This window comes from Nothobranchius furzeri, chromosome 12, assembly GCF_043380555.1.
Source record: "Nothobranchius furzeri strain GRZ-AD chromosome 12, NfurGRZ-RIMD1, whole genome shotgun sequence".
NCBI classification, from domain to species: Eukaryota; Metazoa; Chordata; class Actinopteri; order Cyprinodontiformes; family Nothobranchiidae; genus Nothobranchius; species Nothobranchius furzeri.
Window position 1 is genome coordinate 37,238,838 of NC_091752.1, and position 27,939 is coordinate 37,266,776.

Consider the following 27,939-nt stretch of genomic DNA (forward strand, 5'->3'; position numbering starts at 1 on the left):
ACACACACACACACACACACACACACACACACACACACACACACACACACACACACACCACAGAGTGCAGGGATAAGGATAAACATGTTTGTAATGGTGCAAATTTAATTCTCTCTTTGGCCTGCGATGCAGGAAGTCTCACCCAGGCACTCCCAACTGATTAAGTCCCCAACAATTATTCCCCCACTCTCCCTCTGTCTGCTTCTGTTGACATGCTTTCGATCCAAGTCGTTCCACTGATTTTTGTTTTCCTAACACAAGCGTTTGCCCTGTGTTTGCACCGAGCGGAACTGGAAATGCTCCGGCCTTTTCCCCTGGATTGAAGTGCAGCATGCGGAGACAGATTGCGCACTGCCTGAATGGGCCACCCAGTCTTACAATCTCCATCTGCTCGGGCAAAGACGCAGATGAGCAGAGGAATGATGGAGGGATGGAGAGGCAGAGGGGGAGAGGAGAGGAGGCAGAATGATGGAGTGGCTATTAAATATACAGCAGGCAGTGGAGAGCATGCCTGGTGCTGTAGATGTCCTGCATCACGATGCTGCTTCATCTCTTTGTTTTTATTTTCTACTTTTATTAAATTTTTCTGCTTTCTATCATATTGTTGTCGAGCCAAAACCATGCTTTTAAAATCTTCTTGACTTCTATGTTTTTGGATATCCTCCACAGGTCTGCACTTATTCTGGCTTGTGACTCTTGACCACTTGGAGTTTATTATTTTTATTTTCTAAGACTAGATGCTGGTTTAATTTCCTGAAAAGGTTTTGGAGAAACAAGATGTCTGCTCCTTAAATTATGTTAATTTTTTATAATAGCTCACATATTATAAGCTTTAATCCTCGACGTTATTGTCTCACATTCTTTCTTTTATTGTCCTTCATCATCTCTTTATCCATTTGTCTCTGAGCTTGCTGCTCATCTGGATGGAAGGCCACGGATGTACAGTTCCATAAATCAGTAATCAATCCAGCCTTACAAGGTTTAAGCAGAGATGTTTTATTAGAGTAAGTGCTCTGATACATGGTGGTGGGGACCAGTTGAGTCAGACCTCCATGTTAATTCAGGCTCTTATGAAGCGGCTGTCATGACGGAAGGTGGCAGCATTTTGGGGCTGTGTGACAGCTCGCTAACACAGCTCGGCTGAGGTGTCTCAGCCACATTTTCTCCTGTTTGCCATCTAATTCACACTTCCCTGCAGGCACATAAAAAAAAAGATTGTACGGTAAAACATTGTGAAAACATCTTCAGACGATGCACAACTGCATGAATTCCTCTTCTGACAGTTCTTTTATCTGCTGCATCCATTCATGAGGCTGAGGCCTTCAGTTCTGAAACCTGTGTGTTCTGCCTTGGTCCAGGTGGGGGTGTTGGCCGTGGAGCCTGACTAGAAAACCGTGGACATATATTTTTAATTCATGTGATACTACCTGGCTAATGGGATTTTTGGATCCGCCTACAAGCCTGAACAAAGCTTGTTTCGGCCGATACGGCCTTCACCAAATGCACTAAAATTATTCATGGAGCCTGCATTATGAGTTGGTGATAATAAAATACGAATACTAAAACAGTTCAGAAACGTCAGTTAGCATCAGATCGCACTGAACCCAAATACCTCAAGGAAATCACATGAGGCGTGTAATGTGTTTTCTTTTCCGTTGTAGAAACCGTTCACATAAATGACTTATTGCACTGAAAAATAAATGCACTTTTAAAATAATAACTTGAAAAACATGCTGCAAAATGACTTGATTTGAACACAAAAGAAGGAATTTTTCTTTTGTTGAACATTAAGTTGCTCCTCAGTCTCGTGGGTGCAATTTAAAACATATTGCTTTATCTAAAATTGTTCCCCAGAAGATCCTAACATGGTTGTGATGTCAACATTACAGGAAATGCTAACATAGTCATAACAGTAAGGCACAGGCCACTGATGTTATCCTGCCCATTGATTTCCTCTGTGGCCATAAGTACTGACGGCTTCAGCTTAAGATAGCACGAGACCATAAAAGGCAGATTGACCAAACACAACATCATATGATTATATGAAATATTGATAAGAGTGGTCTCCTCTCCCATCAGGCCTTATGGACAAATAAATGGACAACTGACCAGCCCTGGCTGGACTGGACCTGCTTGTGTAATGAACTTAGGAGCCAAGCAAAGTGGAACCAGCAACAAAGATTAAAACCAAAGAAAACTTCAACATAGCCTGGAAATTCTGTTCTTCAGTACTTTTAAAAACATGGTCATATTTGTGTTTTGCTTAAGCATGGGCTTAAATCACATTTGAAGGAACTTTTGCTCCTAAATCTGTCAGATTACGCTAACGATAAACTCTGCTTCGTACGTTTAGAAAAAAAAAACAGGATGAGAAAGAAATAAAAGCCAATTCTGCAGATTCTGGAAATTTCTGTTATGAAAACTGAGACATGATCAAAGAAACCAATAGGCCAAAAACACAGGAAGTCATGGACTCTGCTGATACGTTTCCCTGAGCTTCTTTTATTACTTTTGTTCATTAAGAGACACGTCTGAAGAAGTGGTGTCACATCAGATGTTTATCAGCTGAAATTAGTTAGTTACGTCTGTCAAACATGATTTTCATATCTGTCATCTACATCTTTCCCAAATCTGTATCATTTGTGTTTAAAAAATGAGTCCACAAAGACAAACTGTGTGTTTTGTTGGACTTGATCTCTGAAATTCTCAAGTGTAGAAAGAGACATGTCTTTATCTGAAGGAGAAAAGCTATACCTTTGTCTTTTAACATCAAAACAAAGAGAATTTCATCTTTCAGCCAAAGAGAGCGATTCATTAGTCGGACACACAACTCCGACAGCAGAGAGGAGGAAAGCAGTTTTTAACAAGCCTTTAGCTGCAGAGGCGATTCAGTGTACGCAGTCTTCCATTGGCTGCACACATTCCTCTGATGACACGATAGCAGCTAAGACGTTTATGCAAAGATGCAACCTCACGCTTTCAACTCCCGCAGTCACACGGATGACAACTTTGATGCCATATTAGATGAGCGGCAACAAACTTGATACGGGTATTTACCAACAAAGCTTTCTTCTCACTTGTGGGTGGGTAAAGTAAGAGGATTAGTTCTTCTCTTTTTTTGTTCTTTTTGGATCAGGGTTTAAAGAAACTACGACTTTGGAACTTAATTGTTGCTCCGTTGTCTTAAACTGAAGAATTTGACTTCATGCTGCTGAATACTTCTAGTAAAAGGAGTTTAGTTTGGGGTTTAGATCAACCAGCAGTGGATCATTGTTTAAATTTGCATGCACATAAACAAAAATGTTCATGTTTGTTACCTAATGAGTCACTATTATAAATAGAATCCATTCTATGAATATATGCATAGGATATTTATGTTTTCATGTCATATTTACCCTCTTAACATTTATTTTTGCAGTTTTTCAATTTTATTTTGCACTTTTAAGCAAAGGATTGGTATAGCAGTGAAATTTACTGAGTTATGTCCATTAGTGTTTTTTGCGTAACTTAGTTGTGGTGATGGGTTTGAATTGTATTGATTACAAAAATATACAAATGGTGCATCATATGTCCTGTAACTGTTAGCTAACCGAGTTTGTCCTTTAGCAAAATATCAGAAGGATTTTAATTAAGCTCGGTTGACAACTAATTAATGTTTGGACTCGGTCCAGTCCAGCTTTCTATTTTTTAAACAATGTTTTAATTTTTTTTTGAATCATTTGTATTTAACCTTTACCAACCACTTTTTGGGGTACACAAACCTCTTTAGACTCCAAAACCTCCTTAATTATTCATGTCATAGATCCAACAAGATTCTGGAAACTTATTCTGAGCCTTTGGTTCATATTACCACAACAGCATCAGCTCCATTCATGATGAGACCTTCTTTTTCCACCACATCCCAAAGGTTCTGGACTGGACAGAGATCTGGTGACAGTGGAGTCCAGTCGTCTCATGGTCATGTTCTAGAAACCAGTCAGACGTCATCTGAGCTTTGTGACCTGGTGAACTATCCTGCTGGAAGTAACCATCAGAGGATGGGTCCATGAGGTCATAAAGGGATGAACATAGGGTTAGGGTTAGGTAACATAGTCAACAACAATACTTACGGAGGCTGTGGGGTTCTGCTCAGTCTGTACAGAGCAGCGGCAGCTGAAGCATTGAAACAAACCGGGAAGAATCTAAGCTTTGATGTTGACCATCTAAATTTTGCAAACTAATGGTTGTGGGTGAAAATCCAGGTAGATCACAAAATCATACTCAGACCAGCCCGTCTGCTAGCAACAACCGTGTCACCAGCCTGAAGCTGAACCATCTACAGGTGGTTCAGAACGCCTGTGCTCGGCTTCTGACCAAGTCCTCCAAACACACCCACATCACCCCGCTTCTCCTCCAGCTTCACTGGCTGCCAGTCAACTTCAGGGTTCATTTCAAGATCCTGGTTCTGGTCTATAGGGCCTTACATGGACAAGCACCATCTTACATTGGTGATCTTCTTAGTCCCTACACCTCCAGCAGGTCCCTGAGGTCCAGTGATCAAAGCCTACTGGTTGTGCAGCACCAGGCTAAAGACCAAAGGTGACAGATCATTTGCTGCTGTGGCCCCCAGACTCTGGAACTCTCTCCCCCTGAGCCTGAGATCAGTGGACTCAGTGGTCTCCTTTAAAAAACAGCTGTTCTTTCTACCAATTCTGCCTTTCCTGGGATCCACCGATTTCCCTCTTTCTTATTCATTTTCTCTTTCCCTTTCCTTACATTTTTAATCAAACATTTTTTTTATTTTAAGCTTATTTTTTAATAATAAAAAAATCTTTTTTATTTAACATTTTTTGTTCGGCTGCACAGTGGTGCATTGGTTAGCACTGTTGCCTTGCAGCAAGGAGGTCCTAGGTTCACATCCTGGCCTGGGGTCTTTCTGCATGGAGTTAGCATGTTCTCCCTGTGCATGCATGGGTTCTCTCTGGGTACTCCGGCTTCCTCCCACTGTCTAAGAACATGACTGTTAGGTAAATTAGTCTTTCTAAAATGTCTTTAGGTCTGTGTGCTTGATTGTTTGTCCTGTGTCCCCTGCAATGGACGGGCAACCTGTCCAGGGTGTACCCCGCCTGCTTGCCCGGAGACAGCTGAAGACAGGAACCCGCAACCCTGCATGAATAAGCTGGTATAGAAAATGGATGGATACAATTTTTTTGTTCTTGTGAAGCACCTCGTAATTTTTATCTTAAGATGTGCCATATAAAATATTTTTTTCCTTTCTTTCTTTTGTTTGCTTAAATCTAATTTCTTCTCCATTCTGAAGCTCAGTTTGAACCCCGGCAGGTCTTAAACTGTCATTTCGAAACTGCAGGACACGTTAACACGAGAATAGGAAAACAAAGATGGAGGCTGGAGATGAAGACTCAGAAGTGAGAAAGAAGACACAAGAAGGTGGGGCATGTAAGGAAGAGAAAAGAGGGGTGGAGCTGAAGCAGACTTTTTACCTGAAGGCAGAAGAAGGCAGAGGTACACAAAGGTGCAACAGGGAGCAGCCGTGCCCGCCTCAGTTCCAGGAAGGCCTTTTCCACTGTGATCCATTATTCAGCAACAAGCACAATTAGCCTCCGCTGAGCTATTTTTACATGCTCCGATAAGATAGATTCAGTGTACAAAAGAATGCGCAACATCTTCCCCTCTGCTTGCTCGCCCTTTTGCACATCACCACTTATTTATTTATTTGGTACTTTAATGCGTTAGAATGGTATTGATGTAGCTTTTATCCCTTCACTTATGCATCAGGGCTTTGAAAGAGTTTATTTAGAGCTGTTTAGTGAGGAATCATCATCACAGCTAAAAGGATGAGATACGTTAAGCGGACTCCTCTTTCTCCATGCTATGATATATGTGTTTGAATGCAATCGGTAGGCATTTAAAAAGTATTTCACCTCAGTGACCCGAGCAAGCACTCAGCATCAAAGGCAGGGCATTAATGCAGCCACGCTAAGTGCAGGTGGTCGTTTACACGACAGGCTGACTTAAGTTGTTTTGAGACGGGTTTGAGTCAGATAAAATATGCATTTAGCGGGGTCCTAAACAAAACCTCAACATGTGGAACCACCAACTAATAGCATCTTTAAATGTGCAACCACCTGGCCATAACTGCTCCTGAAGGAACCATTAAATGTTTGGAAAATATGCGTGTAAGGTCAGATATAAAGATTGATGACGTTGTGTGTGTGTCCTTTAGATAATAAAGCCTTGGTTGGCTTAGCTTAGAGAAAAGGCAGGAATGGGGAACCTTTTGCACCACATTAAGGTTTTAGATATTTTTATTTATTTTGTACAAAACAATAAATGTATTGCAAGTGAGATGTAAAATAACCCTTTATGTTAATTTCACTTACATTTCCCATCAGTGTACAAACTCCTTAGACTGTCTTCACTTTAGAATGGATGCAGCATTGCTTCAGTGCAATGGTAATCTCTTAAATAAGCATAATTTGGAGGTGGTCATTATTCGTGTGACTGCACTGTAACAGAAAATAAATGGTTGCTCATGAGCAGAAAGTGCATGAGCTCTGCCCACGTTTCATGGCTTAATGTGCATATTCAACACTTATATGTGCAACATAACTCAGCCCAGATTAGCTCACCTGCCATTGTCACAGGAGATAAAGGAGAATACTTTGGCTACTAGCGTTTCATGAATCGTCACCGCCTCCTCGTTTCATTTTTCCTTGAGTATTTCTAAATTTACTCCGTCACTTTCTCTGAAAACGCATTTAGTCACGGTTTTGGGCCTCAGGCACTTTCTTTTCTCTCTCGAAGTGGAAGGAAGATTTTCACTGCCGATGTGTCACACTTTTTATCGAAGTTATGCTATCTTTAAAATGATCTTATGGTAATTTGATTAGATAGCAGTTTGAATATCTGTGATCTGCTTTGATATCATGGATTTGGGGAATTACATGTCTGCAGTTCATTCCCCATAAAGGAAAATGACACAAAACACTACATTAGTTTATTCACTTACACAAAGCTAAACTACAAAACTACCACAACTACTACAGAACAAGGCAAATGTTGATGACACCTTCATAAATTTCCCTTTATTGACAGTGCGTCTAAAACTTCGGCAGTCAGCACAAACTAAGATGGCTACCACAACAAAGTGACAAGAGAAAGAACAAAAACGGCTTTATCTCAGTCTCTTTGGCAACTATTGGGCTAGAATTTTAGCCCAGTGAACTAGACCAAATTATTGCTTTGCACATTTGCAGAAGTTAAAAGATTTCTCCATAAAATCCTTTCACTGATAAAAGATTTTTCTAAGTCTTGGAACATTGTAAGTGTGCTAGTGTTGTTGGGTTGAAGCTCGTGTAAAGTAGCATCAAGGAATCCTATATGCCCTTATGCCATCCATCTATCCATCTATCCACCTGATGTGGCCAGTGCTGGGCCTGCTCAAGAACCACTGAAACCAGTTTGAAAACAACAGCATCAAGTGTTAAAAACTAAACTCAAATCAATCTTTTCAGGCCAGAATTATTTTTTCCGCACCATGCACATCACAAAACCGAGTGTCTGTCAGATGCTAGTGTGCAATGTCCTTATAGTTGTGTGGAAAAACCCAAAAACCAGAAGACGAGCAGCTACTGTCTGGTAAAAGCATCACTGGTGATCTTTAAAGTTCACATGCCCTTGTAGCATGAATCTGTCGTTTTCCATAACAAGGATTTTGCAACATGTCAATCAGAAGCTCTGACCTCTCTAGGTGTTCTCATTGCATCAGATCAGCCAGTTAATTTGTCTAATCATACGTGTGTGTGTGTGTGTGTGTGTGTGTGTGTGTGTGTGTGTGTGTGTGTGTGTGTGTATTAGTTGGGTTCATTAAAGCCCACGCCCCCAGTTATCCACCTCTTTACTCCAATTGATCTTTACAAGACCCCCCTCCTCTTTAATTCTTTGCCTGCCCCCTCTTATCTCCTGCAGCGTTACTCCGACCCCCTTCATCCTTTTTACACCCCCCTGTCCTCCGTGTAAGGGGGGGGGGGGGGGGGGGCGGAGTTAAGGGCATTGTGTACATCGAGGCTGGCTGATCAAAGTCCCGAGGATCCCCGGGAGGACATTTTCAGAGGCAAGAGGGAATTTAAAGAGAGGTCTAAGCCAGGAAATCGGAGCTGAGGTTTGAAGCGAGGGGGTTATTGTTGCCGTTTGTGGTCGAAGAGAGGGGCAGTCCAGTTCCTAATCCTTCTAATGAGGGAGGGCACCTCACCAAGGCTGCTTTCACCTGGAAAAGGTCTTAATGTGGTTTGCATGGTGATAACCTTTGAAGGCTATTGGTGATTTTAAAGAGGGCGTAAGAAGTTGGAGATGTGAGAAATCTCTGGATTTGTAAGAGCAGCGTGAAGTGTATTAAGGATGTCAGAAGCATCAGAAACAACAAAGTGGTCTCTAGAGGCTGACAATATCCTCTCTCTGTGTGTGTGTGTGTGTGTGTGTGTGTGTGTGTGTGTCTGTGTGTGTGTGTGTGTGTGTGTGTGTCATCTCTTAGAAAAATGACAGGCGCAAACGCTGATTCAGTGTGGCAAAGCTAGCTCCTGAAAGAGCCAGGAAACCTACAGGGAGCAAATGATATTCATTGGTCTTAAATGCTCGAGTTGGCCGGCCGGCCTTGTTGCAACCACTGGTGTCATGTTATATTATGACCTGAAGATGATGGGGGATGACACAGCTCCAAAGAGAGGAGACACAGAGAGGAGGAGCAGGAGGAGGTGAATACAGGCTGTAAAGTATCAGCTGGTTTAACTCCAGGAGAACAGACATTTTATTTGTGATATTTAAATATTTTTATGTAGCTTTTGGGCCATGCTTTATACAGAATAGATTAACGTATAGAATATTACATTTTTATTTATTTATTAAATTTGATTTATATCAATAAGTTTGTCAAATTAACCAAATTATCATTTAAAATGTTATTACTCTTCGAAACGTCTCAAAACTGCAGATGAAGGAAACACAAGTGTAGTAAAGGTGTCAACAGGGGGCACTGCACAGCAGTTTAGCAAACAGTTGGCTTTTAATCACATCATCATTATTTTTACAAACATTTTTTACGTTTGTGATTTGAGCTTGCAACTTCCCCTTTACCCACATTTTAAATATGTTTTATTTTTTTAAACATATAAACAAATACTTGTTCTTTTTTTTACTTGTTTAAAATAACATTTTAACAATAATTTTTCAATGGAAGTCTAAAACCAGTACATGTTCTGATGTTGTCAGCAGCATGCTGAATTAGAGTGATTCTTTTACGATCAAACTGGGAATAAAGCACATATAGGGCTTTGAGTGTTTGTTTTTCTCTTACAGACATCTAAATAAGAGCAAAGTAAGGAAACTGTAGTTTAATAAAGTCTTCATAAAGTTTCTGGTGATCATCAATATTTAATGGAAACTTGGTGTTAATAAAGTTTTAGTTTTAGGAAGTGAAAATGAAGAATACATGTGAGGAAAATGGAAACTGGAGCCGTGTGAGACAGAAACAGAAAAGCATCTGTGCCAACGAAGAAAAGTCTTTCTGGATAGACAACAATGGTGTCAAGCTAAAACAAAGACTGATGTTTACTGGTTTGTGCCTCTGAATGGCAGAGGTTTGATTGTGTTCGGAGGGGCGGAGAAGCAGCTGTGTGGCTTCGTAATGACGAGACACTGAGATCCTCCATTGTCAGTCCACACCTTGGGCACAGATCTGTCTCCACAAAGCACCATTGTTCGCCGTCACCTTGCTCATATGGTCAGATAATGAGGATGTTTTCACAAGTAAACAGAGAAGCAGACTGAAAGAGTCACAATAAAAAACAGTGTGATTGTTGAGTTTGAGCTTCTGTCGTAGGAAGGCAGGATTTGTTAGATGCAGTTTTTTCTGTGGGTTGTTTGTGTCTCTGCCAATGTTGAGAGGCTCGGTTTTATTCCCGGCCTTGGCTCGCCAATCTGCCAATCTGCTTGAAGTCTATTAAAACGTGGCTCTAATGGACTTTCACTACCAACGGCTGCACAGATTCAGACAGCTGTGGACTGAATTCTATAAAAATAAACAGATTTCTTAAAGAAGAGAAAACAAAACACTAATTTTAACAGAAAGAAATGGGTAAAATCTTTATTTTTGAAATTCTGAGTATTTAATAAAGCTTCTGCAGCTGAAAATTACGAGAAAGTTAAAACATGTATCTTTTTTTTCTGCAAGCATGATTATGTAAATCTAACGGATGTATTTTTTATGTTTTCTGTGACAGATACAGTTCATTTTAATTAAAGTTGCTCCAAAAATACAAAGCTAATGAAGCATTTTATTCACTATATAAAAAAAAGCAAAAAAATAAAAAAATAAAAAATAAAATAAAGTTGTTTTGTGTCAGTTTTAACTTCCAAAAGTGCACGAGTAAGTGCTTCACCTCAGAATTCTTCTAACAGTCTGTGCATGTCTCGCATGGCCGTTAACCCGGACATTTCCTCAGCTCTGCAGCTGCACCAACATCTGTGCTCTGTGTCTTCTCCATCCGCCCCATTCCCTCCGATAACCTGCTATCCCTCTGATGGGCATGAATAAAGGAGGGAACAATCTGGAAACTCTGTTGCACAACATGCTGCTGGACCTGAACACATCAATAATGCATTTACCCGCAATCCCCCCTCACCTTACTTTGCATTACTATGATACTTTGTCGAGAGTGGCAGATTAAGAGAAGCACATTAAAGTTTTTAAGTTTAAAGCTCTGGACAGTGCACAGAAGAGGTCAACTGCTTCTTTTGTAAAAACATTTATTTTATGTGAAAATCGTTTCTGCACTGAATCTGAGTCCTGCACTCAATAATTAAACATTACTTAGATTTAATATAAGGGCTTTTGCAAACTTAGAATGCCAGGTTTTGTTCAGTTTTCTCAGATCTTGCCTCTATTTTGAATATCCTGCTCACTTCCTTCAACACAAACATAGTCAGCGTGACTTTTGCTGTTAGAAATCTGTTTTATTACTAAAATAATTAAGAAAATAACTGAAATCGTTCTTCATCTCTGCTGATATTCTGCACCAACATCTGATCATAAACTTGCTGTTTACATAAACTCAACTGAAGATGTAAAATCTAAAATTTTGTAATAAATATTCTATTATTAAGGTATTAACAGTGCCTTAATGCAAACTATTCCTGGCATGTAAGTTTTGCCTGCAGTCAAAGAATGTCAATTAAGAATGAATCCCTTTGTTGGGTTGCCGTAGCAATGTGACTCAATATGATGCTGCTAACATTAGTGAAAAAGTTGTTGGGGTGAACAAAAATCTCAAATCAAAGTGTTTTCACAAATAGGTGTGAGAGAAACCTACTTGTGCATTTTTAATGCTGTGTTTTTATTTATTCATTAGATCTGGATGGATTTGGAGACTTTCTAAAAGGCTGTTATAGTATAATGTAATAAAAATGTCTCTTATGGAGGCAGTGCTATTTGTTTTCTGAAGAAACTAAGCCCCCATAATTCTGCAATGAAAGTGAAGCCAACAAGGAAGTGGCAAAAACGTGCAGTTCCACTTTCATCCTCTAGGGACTAGTACCAGGAGCGAGCAAATCCCCTTTAACTCCCATGTTAGAAATGCCAATTTCACAGCAGAAATAAACATGTTGGGGGTTGTAACACTTCTGTTCAAGTGGATTTTAATTCTTAAATTTCTGAATAATTAATGAGCATCAGAGCCACATGACTCCAGAGCTAGCTCCGCAGAAAGGCCTCGGCCTCACATTAATAAAAGTTAGGCCATTTTGACTTTCTGAACTTTAGTTTTGTCCTCTGTGTGTTCGTGTTTGAATAGTAATTGTGGAATTAGTTGGACATAAAGGGCAAGCTGTGGCTACTAAAGGTTGGTTTATGCTTGACACATCCGCGAGGTTCGCAAGGGTCCGCGCAGAAAAGTTGCGTCATTTTAACAACCACGCCCCTCCACCGCGCCTCTGTACGGCCCAAACGTTTCGCACAGCGCACCTAGGAAATTTTCTAACCACGCGGACGGTTGAACATGGAAAAACATGGCGGACTGGCAAGAACTAGTATGGCAGAGGTTCGTAAATACGGACATTTGTATGATTCAGCTCTCAAAGATCACCGTGATCAACATGTTGTTAATAATTCTTGGAGAGAAATAACTCACACTGTCGGAAAAGACGAGGACGCTGTTAAAAATGCTGGAATGCTATGTTGTAAACAGTAATTTCTACTTCTACTATGGTGTAGTGTTGGATGCATGCTGTAGAGCTCCATGCCGCCCCGTACAGTTTGGGAGAATATTGGCTCACCGCAGAGACAAGCCGCATGAACCATAAACGCTGCAAGTTGAGAAGCGTGTTCCATCCACGAGCCGCATCACCAAGCGGAAAGTAAATGTGTCAAGCATAAACCAAGCTTTATTGATCAGCCGAGCAGTTTCTGCTTTTAATCAGTGAGGAAAATTATATTTCTGTACTTTATTTCGCTGGCTGAATGGGGGGAAATCCTGTGTCTTTTAACTGCTTGGTTAGTGGGGCTGCATAAGAAACTTGAGCGGGTGCCCAGCTTTACACGTCTCCTGCCCGAGAACAGCTAGAGCAGGCAGCTGGCTGTTCCTGTTTCCCGGGGCAGCCTGGACCGGTTCTGATGCGAGGCTGTAGTCACGCTGGTCACTTGTGGATCTCTGAGGGAGACCACAGAAACACCGCAGCTCTTTTGCCGATGCTGCTTCACTTTGGAGTCGCTCAACTGCTGTCACATGAGGAGGAGGAGGATTGACCCAAAATGCAGAACACCAGAATCACTCAATGCAGGAGCAGTCACATAAATGAAAATTCCTTTATTTTGGATGATGAGTGAGTTCCAAAGGGGCAGAAAACCAAGCCTAAAGTCAGTAACCCGACTAAAAAAAACAAAAAGCTCATTGATGAGCAAAATCTGGAGTTTCACAAGGGCGAACAGAACAACACTGACAAAGACAATGGACTGACAAACACTGAGAGACAAGACAGGGTTTTATACACAGGGGCAGGGTGATTAAGCAAATTGGGCACAGGTGAGATTGATAATTGAGAGGAGGAGCAGAACAGGGCAGGTGAGGAAACCAGACCTAAACTCTGTAAGACAAAGCTACTGAAAGTAAATACACCTAAACACTGTAGAAAGAAGATTAAAGATAAATAAACTAATGACCTCAGAGTGACAGAACTAATTATACTGGAAGGCAGGAGAGGATCATACTTAATTGGGGAAGAAACACAAAACACTCAAGGGAGATATGAACTAGATAATCTAAAATAACAGAAAACTAATGATAAATGAAGTGACTAGAGGGAAACCTGGAGAAGCTGGGGACCAAAAGGGGCACAGAAGATTAGGGGACACATGAGGGGAACCTGGAGGGGACTGGGGACCACAAGGACACAGAACATTAGAGGACACATGAGGGGAACCTGGAGGGGACTGGGGACCATGAGAACACAGAACATTAGAGGACACATGAGGGGAACCTGGAGGGGACTGGGGACCATGAGAACACAGAACATTAGAGGACACATGAGGGGAACCTGGAGGGGACTGGGGACCATGAGGACACAGAACATTAGAGGACACATGAGGGGAACCTGGAGGGGCTGGGGACCACAGGGACACAGAACATGACAACCGCATTTTTCTCACTAATAGTTTGTTGGTTGAATGGGGGAAATTCTATGCATTTACAATAACACTTGGTCTAAGATGGGTTGAAATACAACATGTTGGTGTGGCTGCTGGGTAACAAACAAACAAACAAACAAATAAATAAATAAATAAATAAATAAACTAGACTTATATATCTGACCAACACAGCCGAAGCAGCTGAAACTGACAAAGGGTGACCAAGCATTAGTTTCCGACGCGCTGCGACAGAGCGTCACTTTCTGACTCCCGCGGTGAAATGGACTTTTCACTGACATTTAACCTCTAACCTCTGGTGATTTAACCTTCTCCTCGCCCCCATCCTAACCTTAACCCAGTTTCTCTTTCTAAATTTCCCATTAACTGTGTTTGAGAGGAACGATACAACAAGAAACAAAGTTTTGCATGTGCAAGTGGGTTAAGGTTAGGATGAGGGGAAGGTTAAATAGCAAGAGGGTGAAGGTAAAGGTAAAGGAGACGGTTCTGGATCTCCAATCACACAGCATGAGAGACAACCTGGTGTTCACAGGCCTTCCAGAGCAGACCAGAGGAGAAGCGGAGGATTGCGAATAATCAATAAAAAACTTTCTCCACACCCACATGAAGATACCTGAGGAAACGATTAAAAACATCACCTTCCATCGGGTACATCGCCTTGGAGCCAGGAGAGCAGACAGTAGAAGACCTTGTTCCATCGTGGCTAAATTTGAGCATTTCAAGCAGAAAGATCTTGTTAAAAGCCGCGGGAGGGAGCTTAAAGGTAAAGACTACAGCGTTAACGATCAGTTTCCTAAAGAAATTCTGGATCGCCACCGAGTTCTCTTCCCGCTGCATAAGAAGTTCATCCAGGATGGGAAGCGGGCTGTCATCTCCGTAGATAAACTGTTTGTTGACGTAAGATCTACAAAGAACGAGGAGTAACAGACTGGCTTTATTAGACAAACTTCAGGTACAACTTTATTATTATTAACAGCACTCACTGGGTTCGAACATGTCAGGATTTATAGCTACTAGATCCATTTAGAAATGTTCACCTGTTCCCTCACCACCTCACACCAACACTTTTTCTTTTCTTTCTTCTTTTTTCCTTTTCTTAACCTTTATAATTCCTTTCTTTCCCTTTTTATCTGCTTCTGGAGCTTTACATCTGCATGGCACAATTAGCTTCTTTTTTTTCTCTTTCTACACTACAGCAAACGCGCGCGTGCGCACACACACACACACACACACACACACACACACACACACACACACACACACACACACAATACGCACAGTCACACAGATAAGTAGCCTAAGGTGTTTCATTGCACACTGTAGGGCTTATCTTGTTATTATTATTATTATTATTATTATTATTATTATTATTATTGTTTATATTATTATTATTTATTTATACTTTATCATTATCAGCTTTAATATCTTTACATTAATATTCTAATAAAAACTATTTTTGCTGCTATTATCTATTTTATTAATGTTGCAAATAATAATAATGATTATAATAATACCCTTATTATTTACTCTATTATTTACTAAAAGATTAATGTATGCATTTAATTACTTATTTTATCTCATACACATGAAGGCATCATATTATAGCTACTCACACACACATCTATGGGTGCACTAAGGTTTGTCTCATGGAACGTACATGGAGCTGGCTCCAGAGAGAAGAGATTAAAAAAAAATTGATCAGTTAAAAAGAGTGCAAGCAGATGTAATATTATTACAAGAGACTCATAGAACTGCCACATCTGCAGATGAACTTAAAACACCTGAGTTTCCCAGCATGTTCTCTGCCTGCCATAACTCTAGGCAAAGGGGTGTAGCAATTTTAATTCACCAAAAACATCAATTTCACAGTATTGGACACAATTTCAGTTCCAGAGGGTAGATTTATAATGTTAAAAATATCAATAGAGCTCCGGGAGTTGACGTCACTTCTCCCAGCATGCAACAGTTCAAATCGAAATGGCACCATTTTGGCAGGCAGAAGCCCGCAGCTAGACTATTTGTTGTCATAAATCTCACACGGGAAATACGGTCGATTCCTGTTGTGCCCCAGGATGCCAGAACAAACGGGGACAAGTCAAGGGAAGATCCTTCTACAGGATTCCCCAAGATCCGGAGCGCCGCAAATGTTGGATCATTGTAATAAAACGCACTAGTGACCGGGCTTAAATGAAGCTGTGGGATCCCGAGAGTAAAGGTTTTCACTTATGCAGCGACCGCTTCATATCAGGTACTTAAACTAACGTTTCCTCAACTGTGTATGCTGTTTATTTGAAATGCTTTTATTACGATTCTTAGTGGGCTTCCTAAACTTATTTTGGCGTGGCTTTTTCTGTCTTATTACTCATAGCAACAAGTAAACATCACGTAAAACGTTGCCTCATGATTTCTGCGTGCTGCCGTTTCCGTGTTTTATGATCACAGCAATTAACCGGCTAAGCTGTATTTAATTTTAAAGCAATGGTCGATCAACTGTCAGATCACACATAAAAAGCACTTTGGATTGCTATTATCTGTCTCACCGAGTCAGATCTCAGACAGATCCTGAGACGCTCCTGCCTGACATATTTATTTTATTCACGAAAAAAGAAAATCAAACTAGTGATTTCTCTTGGCGTTCAGTTTATACATTCAAACAGCACAGCACTCTATTTAAACTACTTATGTGTAAATCTGTTATTTGTCCATCCATCCATCCATTTTCATCCGCGTATCCGGAGTCGGGTTGCAGGGGCAGTAGCGTCAAGAGGCCCAGACTTCCCTCTCCCCAGCCACCAGAGCCAGCTCCTCCGGGGGAATCCCAAGGGGTTCCCCGGCCAGGTCCAGTAAGAAGTCCGCTCCGACAGCTTCTGGCATTTTTAAAAAGTATCCCAGGGACACGGTAAGGGTCGGAGATGTTTAGTCTATTTAATTACAGACTATATAAAACGATTTCTTAGGTTTTAAAGTGTGAAGTAAACTCCGACGAAGTAAAATCCAATCTGATCCCATTCACGTTCATGTGTTTGTTTACCTTTTTTTACCTGCCAAAATGGCGTCTACTAAATGAGAGTCACGTGGGGTCTGGAGCTCTATACAGAACCAAAGCTTATTTATTGTCAGCATATACTGTCCAAATATTGATGACTCTCCATTCTTTCATAATTTTTTCTCTACTCTCTGAACACTTGGACTGTCCACTTATACTTGGAGGTGATTTTAATTTTTGAACGGACACTTTAACAGACAGGCTTAGTACTGCTGGGACTCAGCGCAGTTGGCAATCCACCAATATAGTTAAACAGTACATGAGTGATTATGGGCTTTGTGATACATGGCGATCTCTTCATCCTAACCGTAGAGAGTATACTTTTTTCTCACACGTCCATCACTCTCATTCACGTTTGGATTATTTTCTAGTCAGCAGCTCATTGTTGGCTGGCATTTCAGACACTGAGATACATCCCATAGTCGTCCAGAATTCTCAATCCTCTCTCTCCCATTCAATAGAACTGATAAACTCTTTTTCAAGAGTTTCAGATTACTCTATAAACTGGTTAAAATCTACAGTTCTACCAATTAATTTATCTTTTGTCAATTTGCTTAATACACAATTGGAGTCAGGGAATATCATATACCTGGGAATTAATGTCTCTCCCAAGTTGGCAGATCTAACCAAAGCTAAACTACATCCCACTTTTAAAGAAAGTGGAACATGATCTTGCAAGATGGAAACCCTTACCGATATCACTCATGGGGAGGGTTGCTACAATTAAAATGATGGTCTTACCCAGAATAAATGACTTATTTTCGATGATCCCAAACAAACCACCAGCTGACTCCTTTAAATCTGTGGACTCCTCAATTACTAAATTCCTTTGGCAGGATAAACCTCCAAGCCAGAGTTTGGGGAACTGGAGAATGGGCTAGAAACTCGAGGATCTGTTACAGTTATAATGATTTTGCCCATGAACTTATTAGAATCTTTGATCCCTTAATTGCCTGGTAGAGAAGCTACCCGTAATCTAATGACTGAAACAAAATAACAGGAGAGTCTCAGAATATATAATCGATTTTCACGCTAATGCTGCAGTCAGTGATTGGAATGAGCCTGCTCTAATGGATATGTTCTATCAAGGTCTCTCAGACAGCATCAAGAATGAGATGGCCACCCGTGAATTTCCCAAAAACCTGGTAGAATTGGAGGACCTCGTCACCAGAATTGACCTCAGGCTCATGGAATACAGGAGAGACCGTAATTTGACTCAGCCTCCACCTACCACCTATTGTACTGCCCAACAGTTGTCATCTGCTGAGTTACCACGTGTTGGTGGTCTTCTCACCGCCTCCTGCAACAAGACTTAGGAACCCATGCAGATTGGCAGATCGCAGTTATCACCAGAGAAACGGGTCAGACGAAGACAATTGAATCTTTGTTTGTATTGTGGTACTTCAGGGCACCTGGTTCGGAACTGCCCGTTAAAAGGCCAGACCCAGTAGACAAACAGAGGCATCTACTGGGTCGAACTAATCCAAAGCCCTCTGCTAGACCTCCATTCACAGCCACTTTTTCCCCACACTAACCAGGAGGTTAAGCTTCCGGTATTTATTGACTCTGGCGCAGACACTGAATTTATGGACTACAACACGGCAAAAACCCTAGGACTGGAGCTTTACCCCGTGTCCAGATCTCAGGAGATCAGGCTATCTACGGTCACACCATCTATCATAACACCCACAAGACAGATCCAATAAATATGAGGTTGGAGGGTAATCACACTGAGGCATTAAAATTCCTGGTTATAAAATCCCCAGATATTCCAGTCATTTTGGGCAACATCTGGCTACAGACTCATAACCCACAAATTGATTGGTGTAAAGGGAAAATCCTTCATTGGCCCAACTACTGTCATGTTCACTGTTTAATCTATGCTCCCCCTCCTACACTATCTGCCCAGGATTCCCAAGAGATCTACCCTGACCTTCCCAAGGTTCCCAGAGAATACCACAATTTTAAGGAAGTTTTCAACAAACACCGTGCCACTTCTCTTCCATCTCATCGTCCCTATAACTGTGCCATCGACCTGTTACCTGGTACTTTTCCTCCAAGAGGCCGTTTGTTTTCTCTAACCATTCCCGAACAAACTGCCATGACCAAATACATTAAGGAGTCGCTACAGGCAGGTCTGATCCGACCATCCTCCTCCCCAGCCGGTGCTGGCTTTTCTTTGTGGGAAAGAAAGATGGATCCCTTAGACCTTGTATCGACTACCGAGCCCTGAATGACAGTACCATAAAGAACCGCTACCCCTTACGACTCATAAATACCGCTTTTGACTCTCTTCAAGGAGCCCAAATGTTTACTAAACTGGATCTACGCAATGCCTATCACTTGGTTCGCATCCGTGAAGGTGATGAATGGAAGACGGCCTTTAACACCCCCACAGGACACTATGAGTATCTCGTCATGCCATTTGGTCTAACGCACCTGCTGTTTTTCAGGCTCTCATCAATAACGATCTTAGAGACATGGTGGCACGTTTCGTGTTTTGTTTATCTCGATGACGTCTTAGTTTTCTTTCCTGATCCAGAGACCCACAAGGAACACGTACACGCTGTGCTACTCCGGCTTCTTCAAAACAATCTGTTTGTAAAAGCAGAGAAACGTGAGTTCCATTGTACCACTATCTCTTTTCTTGGTTTTACAATCTCTCCCAATCAGATTGCCATGGATCCTGCCAAGACTTCAGCTGTCGTCAACTGGCCCATCCCCATGACCCGTAAACATCTTCAACGGTTTCTTGGATTCGCCAACTTCTATCGGAGATTCATAAAAGGAAACAGTAAGATCACTACGCCTCTTCATGCCCTCACCTCCAGCAAGGTCAGTTTCCAGTGGAATAAGTCAGCCCAAGACTCATTCCAAAAACTCGAAGACATGTTTACGTCCGCACCTATCCTGCATTCCCTTGATACCACAAGACAGTTCATTGTCGAAGTTGATGCCTTGGCCTTTGGAGTTGGGGCTGTCCTCAGTCAGAGATCCAAGGATGATAAGGTACATCCATGTGCATTTTTCTCCAAGACCCTTTCATCCATAGAGAGCAACTATGATGTCGGGGACCGGGAGCTTTTGGCCATAAAACAAGAACTGGAGGAATAGCGGCAATGGCTGGAGGGGGCTGTAACACCATTCATTGTATGGACCGATCATAAAAAAACTTGGAATACATCAAGACAGCACAAAGACTCAACTCTCGACAAGCCAGGTGGGCCATATTTTTTTGTCAGTTTTACTTCACTTTGTCTTATCGCCCAGGAGAGAAGAACACAAAACCCGATGCCCTGTCCAGATCAAGCCCCCACAATGCCTCTCTAAAAATGGTCCCAACCCGGAAGTAAGAAAAATTGCAGTTCCACCCTCATCCGCTGGGGGCTGGTGTCAGAAGCGAGCAAATCCTCATTGACTCCCATGTTAAAAATGCCGATTTCACAGCAGAAATAAACATGTTTACAGCCTGGTACAAAAACATGTTTTTTGTCTAAATTATCCAGTTTATACTCATGACAATTCTGAGGGGGGTGAATTTTTTTCTCACTCTTCTGTTTAAGTGTATTGAAAGCCTAAAATTCTGTATAATTAATGAGCATCCGACACACGTGACCGCCGCCTCAGACCCACGTGACCACAGAGCTAGCTCCGTGGAAAGGCCTCAGTACAGCCTCGGCCCCTCCTGGAAGCTTTTTCGGGATTTTGAGTCTCTGTGCTTGTGAATTCTGTTTTGGATATTATTGGTGCAATTGTTGGACAAAATGACTTGCAGTGGTATTAATTGCACTAATAGAGCGTCCAAGGAGTCTCCACTTCATTTTTTTCGGTAAGTTAAAATCTATATTCGTATTTTATGTCACTGCTGCCTTTAAACTAGCTGAGTTTACCGAAGTAGCTAGCTAACTATCAGTTTAACATGTAGCATGTACTGTTTAACCATGAAATTTAAATGTAAAATACGGTAAAATAATTAATAGGGCATATTTAGATGGGTAATAGGGTAAAACCCAATGCATTTAAGATAAAAATGGGTTGAAATATGACGGAGCGCTAAGAGGGAGACTTCTGTGTCCATTCTTCCATCCGGTAATCCCCAGCGGTCAGGCCGGCCAGCCTGACCGATCCGGCGCCTACTTGCTGCGCCTAGCTGCTGCGCGGTCTGACCGCTCGTGGAGTTTTTCATGTCTGACTTTAACCGCATCTAATACTGTATTACGGCGTGAGCGCAACAGCGACAACTTAATATCGATGTGTAAGCAGCCTGAGTGGTAGGGTGTTTTCATCTGAACCCTTAAAACCTCCAGCAGGCTATGCTGCACTATTGACGTGTTAGCGCGCGGCACTAACAGCAACGTGACATGTCTCTGAGAAAGCGTAAAACACGGACGCTTCTTCTGAAGCGGAAAATAACACTTCTTCTTAAGCAGAGCAGGATGTCGCCTCGGCTCGTTCACGGCCGAGCCGGACTGAGCTCGATAACATTGACCAAGCACAGCCACTGGGTCGTTGTAGCTGCCACCAGGCCTGCTGAAGGAACTCCAGCGGGTTTCATCAGACTCGTAAAGTTTCTTGTTTTTGCTGGGGATTTCTGTATTTTACCGCTCCCTCCTGCAGTCTTCCCCTATTAAAATTTAAAATGTGTAACTTTATGTATTGGGATGAATGACTAACATTCATGTAAAACTAAAACGTTAGGCATTTATGGGGAAAAAACAAAATAATAAACATTATACAGATGTCAAATAAATCAAACTGTAATTAAACTATATATTTTCAAAGTCATATAGACAGCATGATGGTTTGTGTGATCCGCGCGGTTTCACTTACACCCCTTTAATGATCAGGCTGTTTTTTATTATTTTTATCAGCTGATAGCAGTTAAAATTATGGTAAAAAAAAAAACTTTATCTGTGTTTGATAACTTAATGCCCAGGAAGAGCATCTTCTCTAGACATTAAATATAACCCAAATGTTTTATTATGAGCAGATCTGATGAAGGTGTAGACAAGCAGTCTGCAAAGTAAAACTTGTTTAGAGTCCAAACTCTTACTAAAGCTTTTGAAAAGAAAAAATGGTTGAATTTTGAGAAATATCCACAACAGGGGAGTGAGACCTCTGAAAAATGTATATTTTCTCTGAATTCATAGAATAATGTGAAGATTCTGGGAAAAGTTGGGATTCTGAGATTAAAACGTAAATCTTTCTAATCATAATTCTGGCAGTTTTTGTGTCCTTCTGCTGTGGAAAGTCGTGCAACATGAAGATACTGAGAAGATGCTTACAACCTGTATTTTTATTCCATCCATAAATAAAATCATTAGCTATTTTTTTTAATCCAAATTTGATCCAAAGGGCCATCGTTGGTTCCAGACCCGTTCTAGAACATTCCTCTAATCTTAAAGTCATCATCAGTTTCTTCCTTTTAACAAATATTTATTTGTTCAAATATTTAATATTTATAACTGGAATATTTGTTCCTCCCTCTTCCACTGCAGTTTCCTGTCCTGCAACCCTGTTTTTGCAGCTTAGTGAAGCCAACCATCACTAACCTGGGGGTGGTTTTGGACTAGGGCTGCAACAAACGATTATTTGAATAATCGATTAATCGGATGGGGTCTCGACACGATTAATCGATTAATCGGATTACATAGGCACATTTTTAAAAACTGCTAGGGAAACGTTATTTTTCTCCTTCCTTCACTTTATTAAACACACCATTATTAGAAAACAGTTCAATAGCAGAAAAACAACATGCCATCACCTAAATTGTCTTATAAGGTGTATAGACAGAGACCCTAAGCTACACCTATCTGTGACCTAAAATGCTTGGTCCAAGTTAAACAGCTTAAAGAGCAAGTCAACCCCTACCAGAGTCTAACTCCACTCCCGCTTCATGTTTGAAAAATGCAACACATGCTGTTGCCTGGCAGACCGAGAGGGCGGAGCCGCTAACAAATACACACATACTCAGGCTCACAACAGCATTGTGACATCATAATGTACCAGTTTACATCATAGCATACTTCTTAGCCAAGAGCGGTGGCAGATTTAAATTAAAATACAGTGCAGAGTTTTTACCTGACAACGGAACAACACTGCCAGTTTGAGGCAGAATATTTAAATTTTAACTAAGATGCACTGAAGTGCCAAATTATTGATGACACATGTCTGCAGCACGATTAGACACTCGTTTATTTAGTTTATCAGCAAAAAAAAGTTTATTTGGGGGTGACTTGCTCTTTAAGGGCAATTCTCATCTGTTTTGTTTGATCTTATCTGTAGACATTTATTATAATTGGGGATGTCAAACAACTAATTTTTAAATGTAATTAAACATAGGCTGTGAATTAATCAAAATTAATCACTATTTCCAAAAATGACTGAAACAATACCAAATAAAACAAAAATAAATGAATGCCATCCTCCTTGCGATGATGTCCTGGGCAACTGCCATAAAGTCACATCAAGAAATGTTGCTGATCATTCCAATGATCCCAAATAGACTCACATTAGGCCACATGAAAGCAACTGAACCCAAAAATATATTAACCAGTATATAACTGCACTCACACAACACGCCTGCAGCAAGTTAGGACTCCTCCCTCCCTTTTAAAAGCGTTTTCGCTTCTGAGGACATTGTGGTTGTAAAGCCACATGTTAGTAGTCTGATCCTGGTGTAATCAACCAGTTTCTGCGGAAATGTGACGGCGGAACCGGTTCGCAGCGGCGCGAGCCCCCCCCCCCCCCCCCCCCCCCCCCCCCGCCTATCTAATAGCGTCGCGCTTACAATTTTATAGACTTTTTTTTACGAGCTTAGGGCATGTCTAGCATGTGTAATAATCCGGGGCTTGGGTGAATCACTTTTGAAAAGTTTTTAACTTACCCGGACACCGAGCTCTCTCCTTCCTCGCTGATGATTCTGACATGCTTGCGTTTAAGACGCTGCATCATCACCGTAGTATCCCCGTGCCATGCTAAGTCTGACCTACAAACGTTGCATGTCTTCGCCTGATTTAACTGAAAATGCTCACAAACTTTAGAAGTTTTTACTTTTTTGGGGTCTCGCTGCTTCTGCCATGTTCCTCTTACAAACACCTGCCGGCTCTCCACCGGTCTGCGCGCAACGGCGGGCCGGAGGACAGGGGGCTTTTGAAAGAGTTGCGCAACACAACGAATCGATGACGCAATTCGTTGCCAACGCTTTTAGTAATCGATTTTCATCGAATTTATCGATTCGTTGTTGCAGCCCTATTTTGGACCCAGAGATGCGGATGGACTCCCACATTAGCCAGGTGGTTAGATCCTGCTTTTCCCGGCTTCACCAGCTACCAAAGATGAAGTCCACCCTGAAAGACGTGTCATATTTTCTCCCCAAGCCGGACCTGACCGTCATGTATCAGTCCAAAATAGTGTGATGATATTGTGTTTTTTGTACATAACAGACTTTTTAACAGACAAATTTGTCGCATTCTCCTACACCTCTTCACGGGCTCGCCACAGTAAATATTCTATTTGGCGAGAGATAAACTTTTTTGTATTTATCCTAGTGAATCTATAATTAAACGGGTAAACTAGTAGCACCACATCCAACATCAAAGAAAGTAAAATGTTACTATCAGGAGAGGGAGAATGTTTAAGTGGTTAGCAGCAGTGTGCTAGCCGATGGCCCCCTCCATGAGGCCACCACAGCTCAGCAGAACACCATTGTAGCTTCTTCTGGGGAGAAAAACACTTGGAGAAAAAATAAAGTTAACAGCTGAAATAGCAGGAAATAATACAGTTAAAGAGCAGATTGTAGAAGAAAGAAACCCCTGGGTTAAACTGGTCTGTCTACTGCATAATGCTGAACTCTAACGTGTGTCCTCAGGGAAGGACCTGATTGGTGTCCAGAACCTGCTGAAGAAGCACCAGGCTCTGCAGGCTGAGATCACAGGTCATGAACCTCGCATCAAGGCTGTCACCCAGAAAGGAGAGACCATGGTGGAGGAGGGTAGAGCAGGTCTGGTCCTGACATGTTTCTGAGGTGTCTGCAGGTTCTGGCTCACTTTTTTTGGGTCCAGGTCACTTCGCTGGTGAGGAAGTGAAGACTAAACTGTGGGAGCTTCATGGACGTTGGGACACGCTGAAGGCCAAGGCGTCCCAGAGGAGGCAGGACCTGGAGGACTCTCTGCAGGCCCAGCAGTACTTTGCGGATGCTAATGAGGCCGAGTCCTGGATGAGGGAGAAGGAGCCCATCGTTGGAAGTCCAGACTAAGGGAAAGACGAGGACTTGGCCGAGGTATGGAAGTCCCTTTCTGAGAAACTCCAATCGCTTTTCTTTGCTCTCTTTCCAGTCATTCATAATTAGTGTTTCTGTATTTGTCATTTCCTTCGGTTGTCTACCAGACGTCGTTGCTCGTTTGAGCGTCTCATGGGTTAGGGGTAGAAGTGCTGGCCTCGCACAGGAAGTGATGACAAACGTGTTCCCGTCGCTCTTATTTCAAACGGTTTACAAGCTGTGATGTGTGTTCCCGCTGCAGAGCAGCCATGACACGTGGCAGCCGGCAGAAGGCTCACGCTTTTCCACTAAACACCCGCAGAGCTGCGTCTGCGGTGAACTGAGCAGGGTTTGTTTTACGGTGGCAGATCCGATTGGACCATCGCTGCGAGAAAGCTCCACTTGTGTCAGACGAGCTGAAGGTTCTGATGTTCTGCTCCACAGGCTCTCCTGAAGAAGCACGAGGCCCTGATGTCGGACCTGTCGGCTTACGGCAGCAGCATCCAGGCCCTGAAGGAGCAGGCCCAGTCCTGCAGGGTGAGTTCAGAACCCTCGGCCCGTCAGAACATTCTTATCCACCACGTTCTAACACCAGACCTGTTAACCCGACAGCAACAAGGTAATCAGCAGGTGCTTTTGTCCTGCAGGACCTGAAGGCCAACGAGTCCCGCCTGAGGGACATCAACAAGGTGGCATCTGAACTGGAGTCAGAAGGTCTGATGGCTGAGGAGGCTCCTATGGTTCAGGCTCAGGTGAGCGTCACCTGTCTGCAGCAGCTGGTCCCTCTCACTTCCTGGTTTAACTCTGCTCGTCTCTGTTTGTAGCAACAAGAACATCTGGGTTCTGCTCCTGGAAAGGTGCATGTTGTCCTCCGCCTCCACCAGAACCAGACGTGGTGTTTTTGTTACCACTCATTTGTTTGTTTGTTTGTTTACAGGATGAAGCCGACTCTAACACGGCGTCACCCTGGAAGGTGAGTTCATTCAGCTGATCAGAGGTCACCTCTGATGGCAGCAGTCACGGCCGACCGTGCTGACATCACACAGGAATTCAGGTGACCCGGCAGGCACCAGGTGCTGGTGAAAGTGGGGACATGTCAGCTGGTTGCCATGGCTACAGTTATCTTAATGCATCTGTATGACTGCTGACTGGTGTGTGTTTCCTGTGACCTTTGACCTCAGACCGTACGGTTGGGCGTTCAGACGACGGCTAACTTTAATTCCATCAAGGTAAGAGGAAGCTCTTCCCTTCCTGTCTGAGCGATCCGTCTCCAGGTTTCCTCGTCCGGCATCCAGCCCGCTGGCGTCCACCTTCGTCTCATCTCACTTCATTTATAGTGCAATACTTTCACATTATCATTTTCCCACACTTCTGTATACCTGTATTTTGTTGTTTTTCAATAAAGAATGACAAATTATTTAAGTTTGGTTTTTGTTGCACACAAACATATATCTGTAAAAATATCTACAAAGCTAATGTTTACATAACAAGTATGATTGGGTTTTGCAATACGGCACTCAAGTTTATTTTCGTAAGATTTTCAAACCAAGTAAAGTTAGTAAAGAACACATTTCTATTGTCTGCTAAGAAACTGTTGGGATTTAAAATGGGCCTGTTGCACAAATAACTTGTAAATGATTATTCCTCACTTTTGTCTTAACCAAAGAAATTCCAGTAATTGAGCAAAAACATTTATTTTTAACACTACATTTTATAAAACAGGGCGCAAAGTGTCGGCACATGTATGTATGTCGATGGTCCGACCCAACCAAACCAGGAGACACAGACGTCAGGGAGGCCAAGGTTGTCTCTGCAGCTCACTGGGCACCACGCCTCACGTAGCTGTCTCCAATGATCCAAATGGCTATGGAGGAAAAAATAACAGGTTTGGCCTAGCTGTTTAAAGTACAAAACCATTCATGAAGTGGTCAAGACAAGTACTTGGTACTTACACTTGCTGCTTTGTGTAGCTGACGTTGACACACAGGCTGCCATGGTGACCTTTTAACAGATCTAAGAAAAAAATGTAATAAAAGAATGAAACTTAAAAACTCCCAGACCTCATGTCATATTTACTAATCAGCTATGGCTGATTTATTGTTTGGATCAGAGTGAGTTACACTAATTCTAATATATTTTTATTTCTATTATACATACATACTTTTTAACTGTTATTTTCACATGACTGTTATCAGGCTCTCTTGTTCTGGTTCTGATGATAATTCCGTGTCTTCCAGTAAGTTATCTTGTGCTCACTTCATCTGTATAATGTCTCATTACTTTTGGTAAATTGTACTGAGTTCAGAATAAAGACTAGTTGGCTGTACAAGATACAAACAAGTATTACATTTTGGAAATATATGAAACACCGCCAGCATCTGTTAGAGCCTGTGGCGGGGTGCTGAGGGCCGGCTCCAGCCCAGGAATGAGCTCTCCATGCCGGCCGGGAGGGTTTGAAACACCGCCATCCTCTCCTCTGCTGGCTGTTCATTCTGTTATGGTTACCGGTGCTTGTGTTGGTCTCAGATTTTGTAAGAAAGATAATAAAATGTCCCCCCAAAATACGACTTAAATATATTTTCTCTTCTTCATGATACATTTAATGGCTGGTGCGACTCAGGAGTGATAGCGCCGAAAAAAACTGTACTGAAAACTTGCTCAAAGCAAAATGTTTTCATTACAGAAATAAATTAAACTTACCGATTTAAAACATTTTTAATACAGGTACTTCTCACGAACAGGCGCAGAAAACCTCCACCTAAACTCCGTGTAAGGTTCAGGTCGATGGGTGTTCCAGTTAGCTCCGGTTGGGTTGAAGCTAGGTGGCTACATCCGTTAGCTCGGCTCCCACCTCCGCTTTAGCTTTGGGTTAGCCAGGGTTAGCTTCAGGTTAGCTCGTAGCTAGTTCGCCTCGGTGTCGTCACTCGAGCCCAGCCTTACAGC

At 42.0% G+C, this 27,939-nt stretch overlaps 1 protein-coding gene across 4 annotated transcripts; it reads left to right on the plus strand.

Annotated features, from left to right (window-relative positions):
• The first annotated feature begins 24,799 nt into the window (after positions 1-24,799).
• Positions 24,800-26,313, plus strand: LOC129166845 (spectrin alpha chain, non-erythrocytic 1-like). 4 transcript variants are annotated; one of them, XM_054750393.2, is made up of 6 exons: positions 24,800-25,017; positions 25,441-25,533; positions 25,644-25,748; positions 25,821-25,853; positions 25,934-25,969; positions 26,178-26,313. In XM_054750393.2, exons 2-6 carry the CDS (start codon positions 25,468-25,470, stop codon positions 26,253-26,255), a joined length of 318 nt encoding a protein of 105 aa, XP_054606368.1. In that variant the 5' UTR covers positions 24,800-25,017; positions 25,441-25,467; the 3' UTR covers positions 26,256-26,313. The 4 variants fall into 4 exon arrangements, with proteins under 4 accessions (XP_054606368.1, XP_070398682.1, XP_070398684.1 ...); XM_070542581.1 differs by having other exon boundaries at positions 25,821-25,969; positions 26,178-26,252; XM_070542583.1 differs by lacking the exon at positions 26,178-26,313 and having other exon boundaries at positions 25,821-26,061.
• Positions 26,314-27,939: the final 1,626 nt, after the last annotated feature.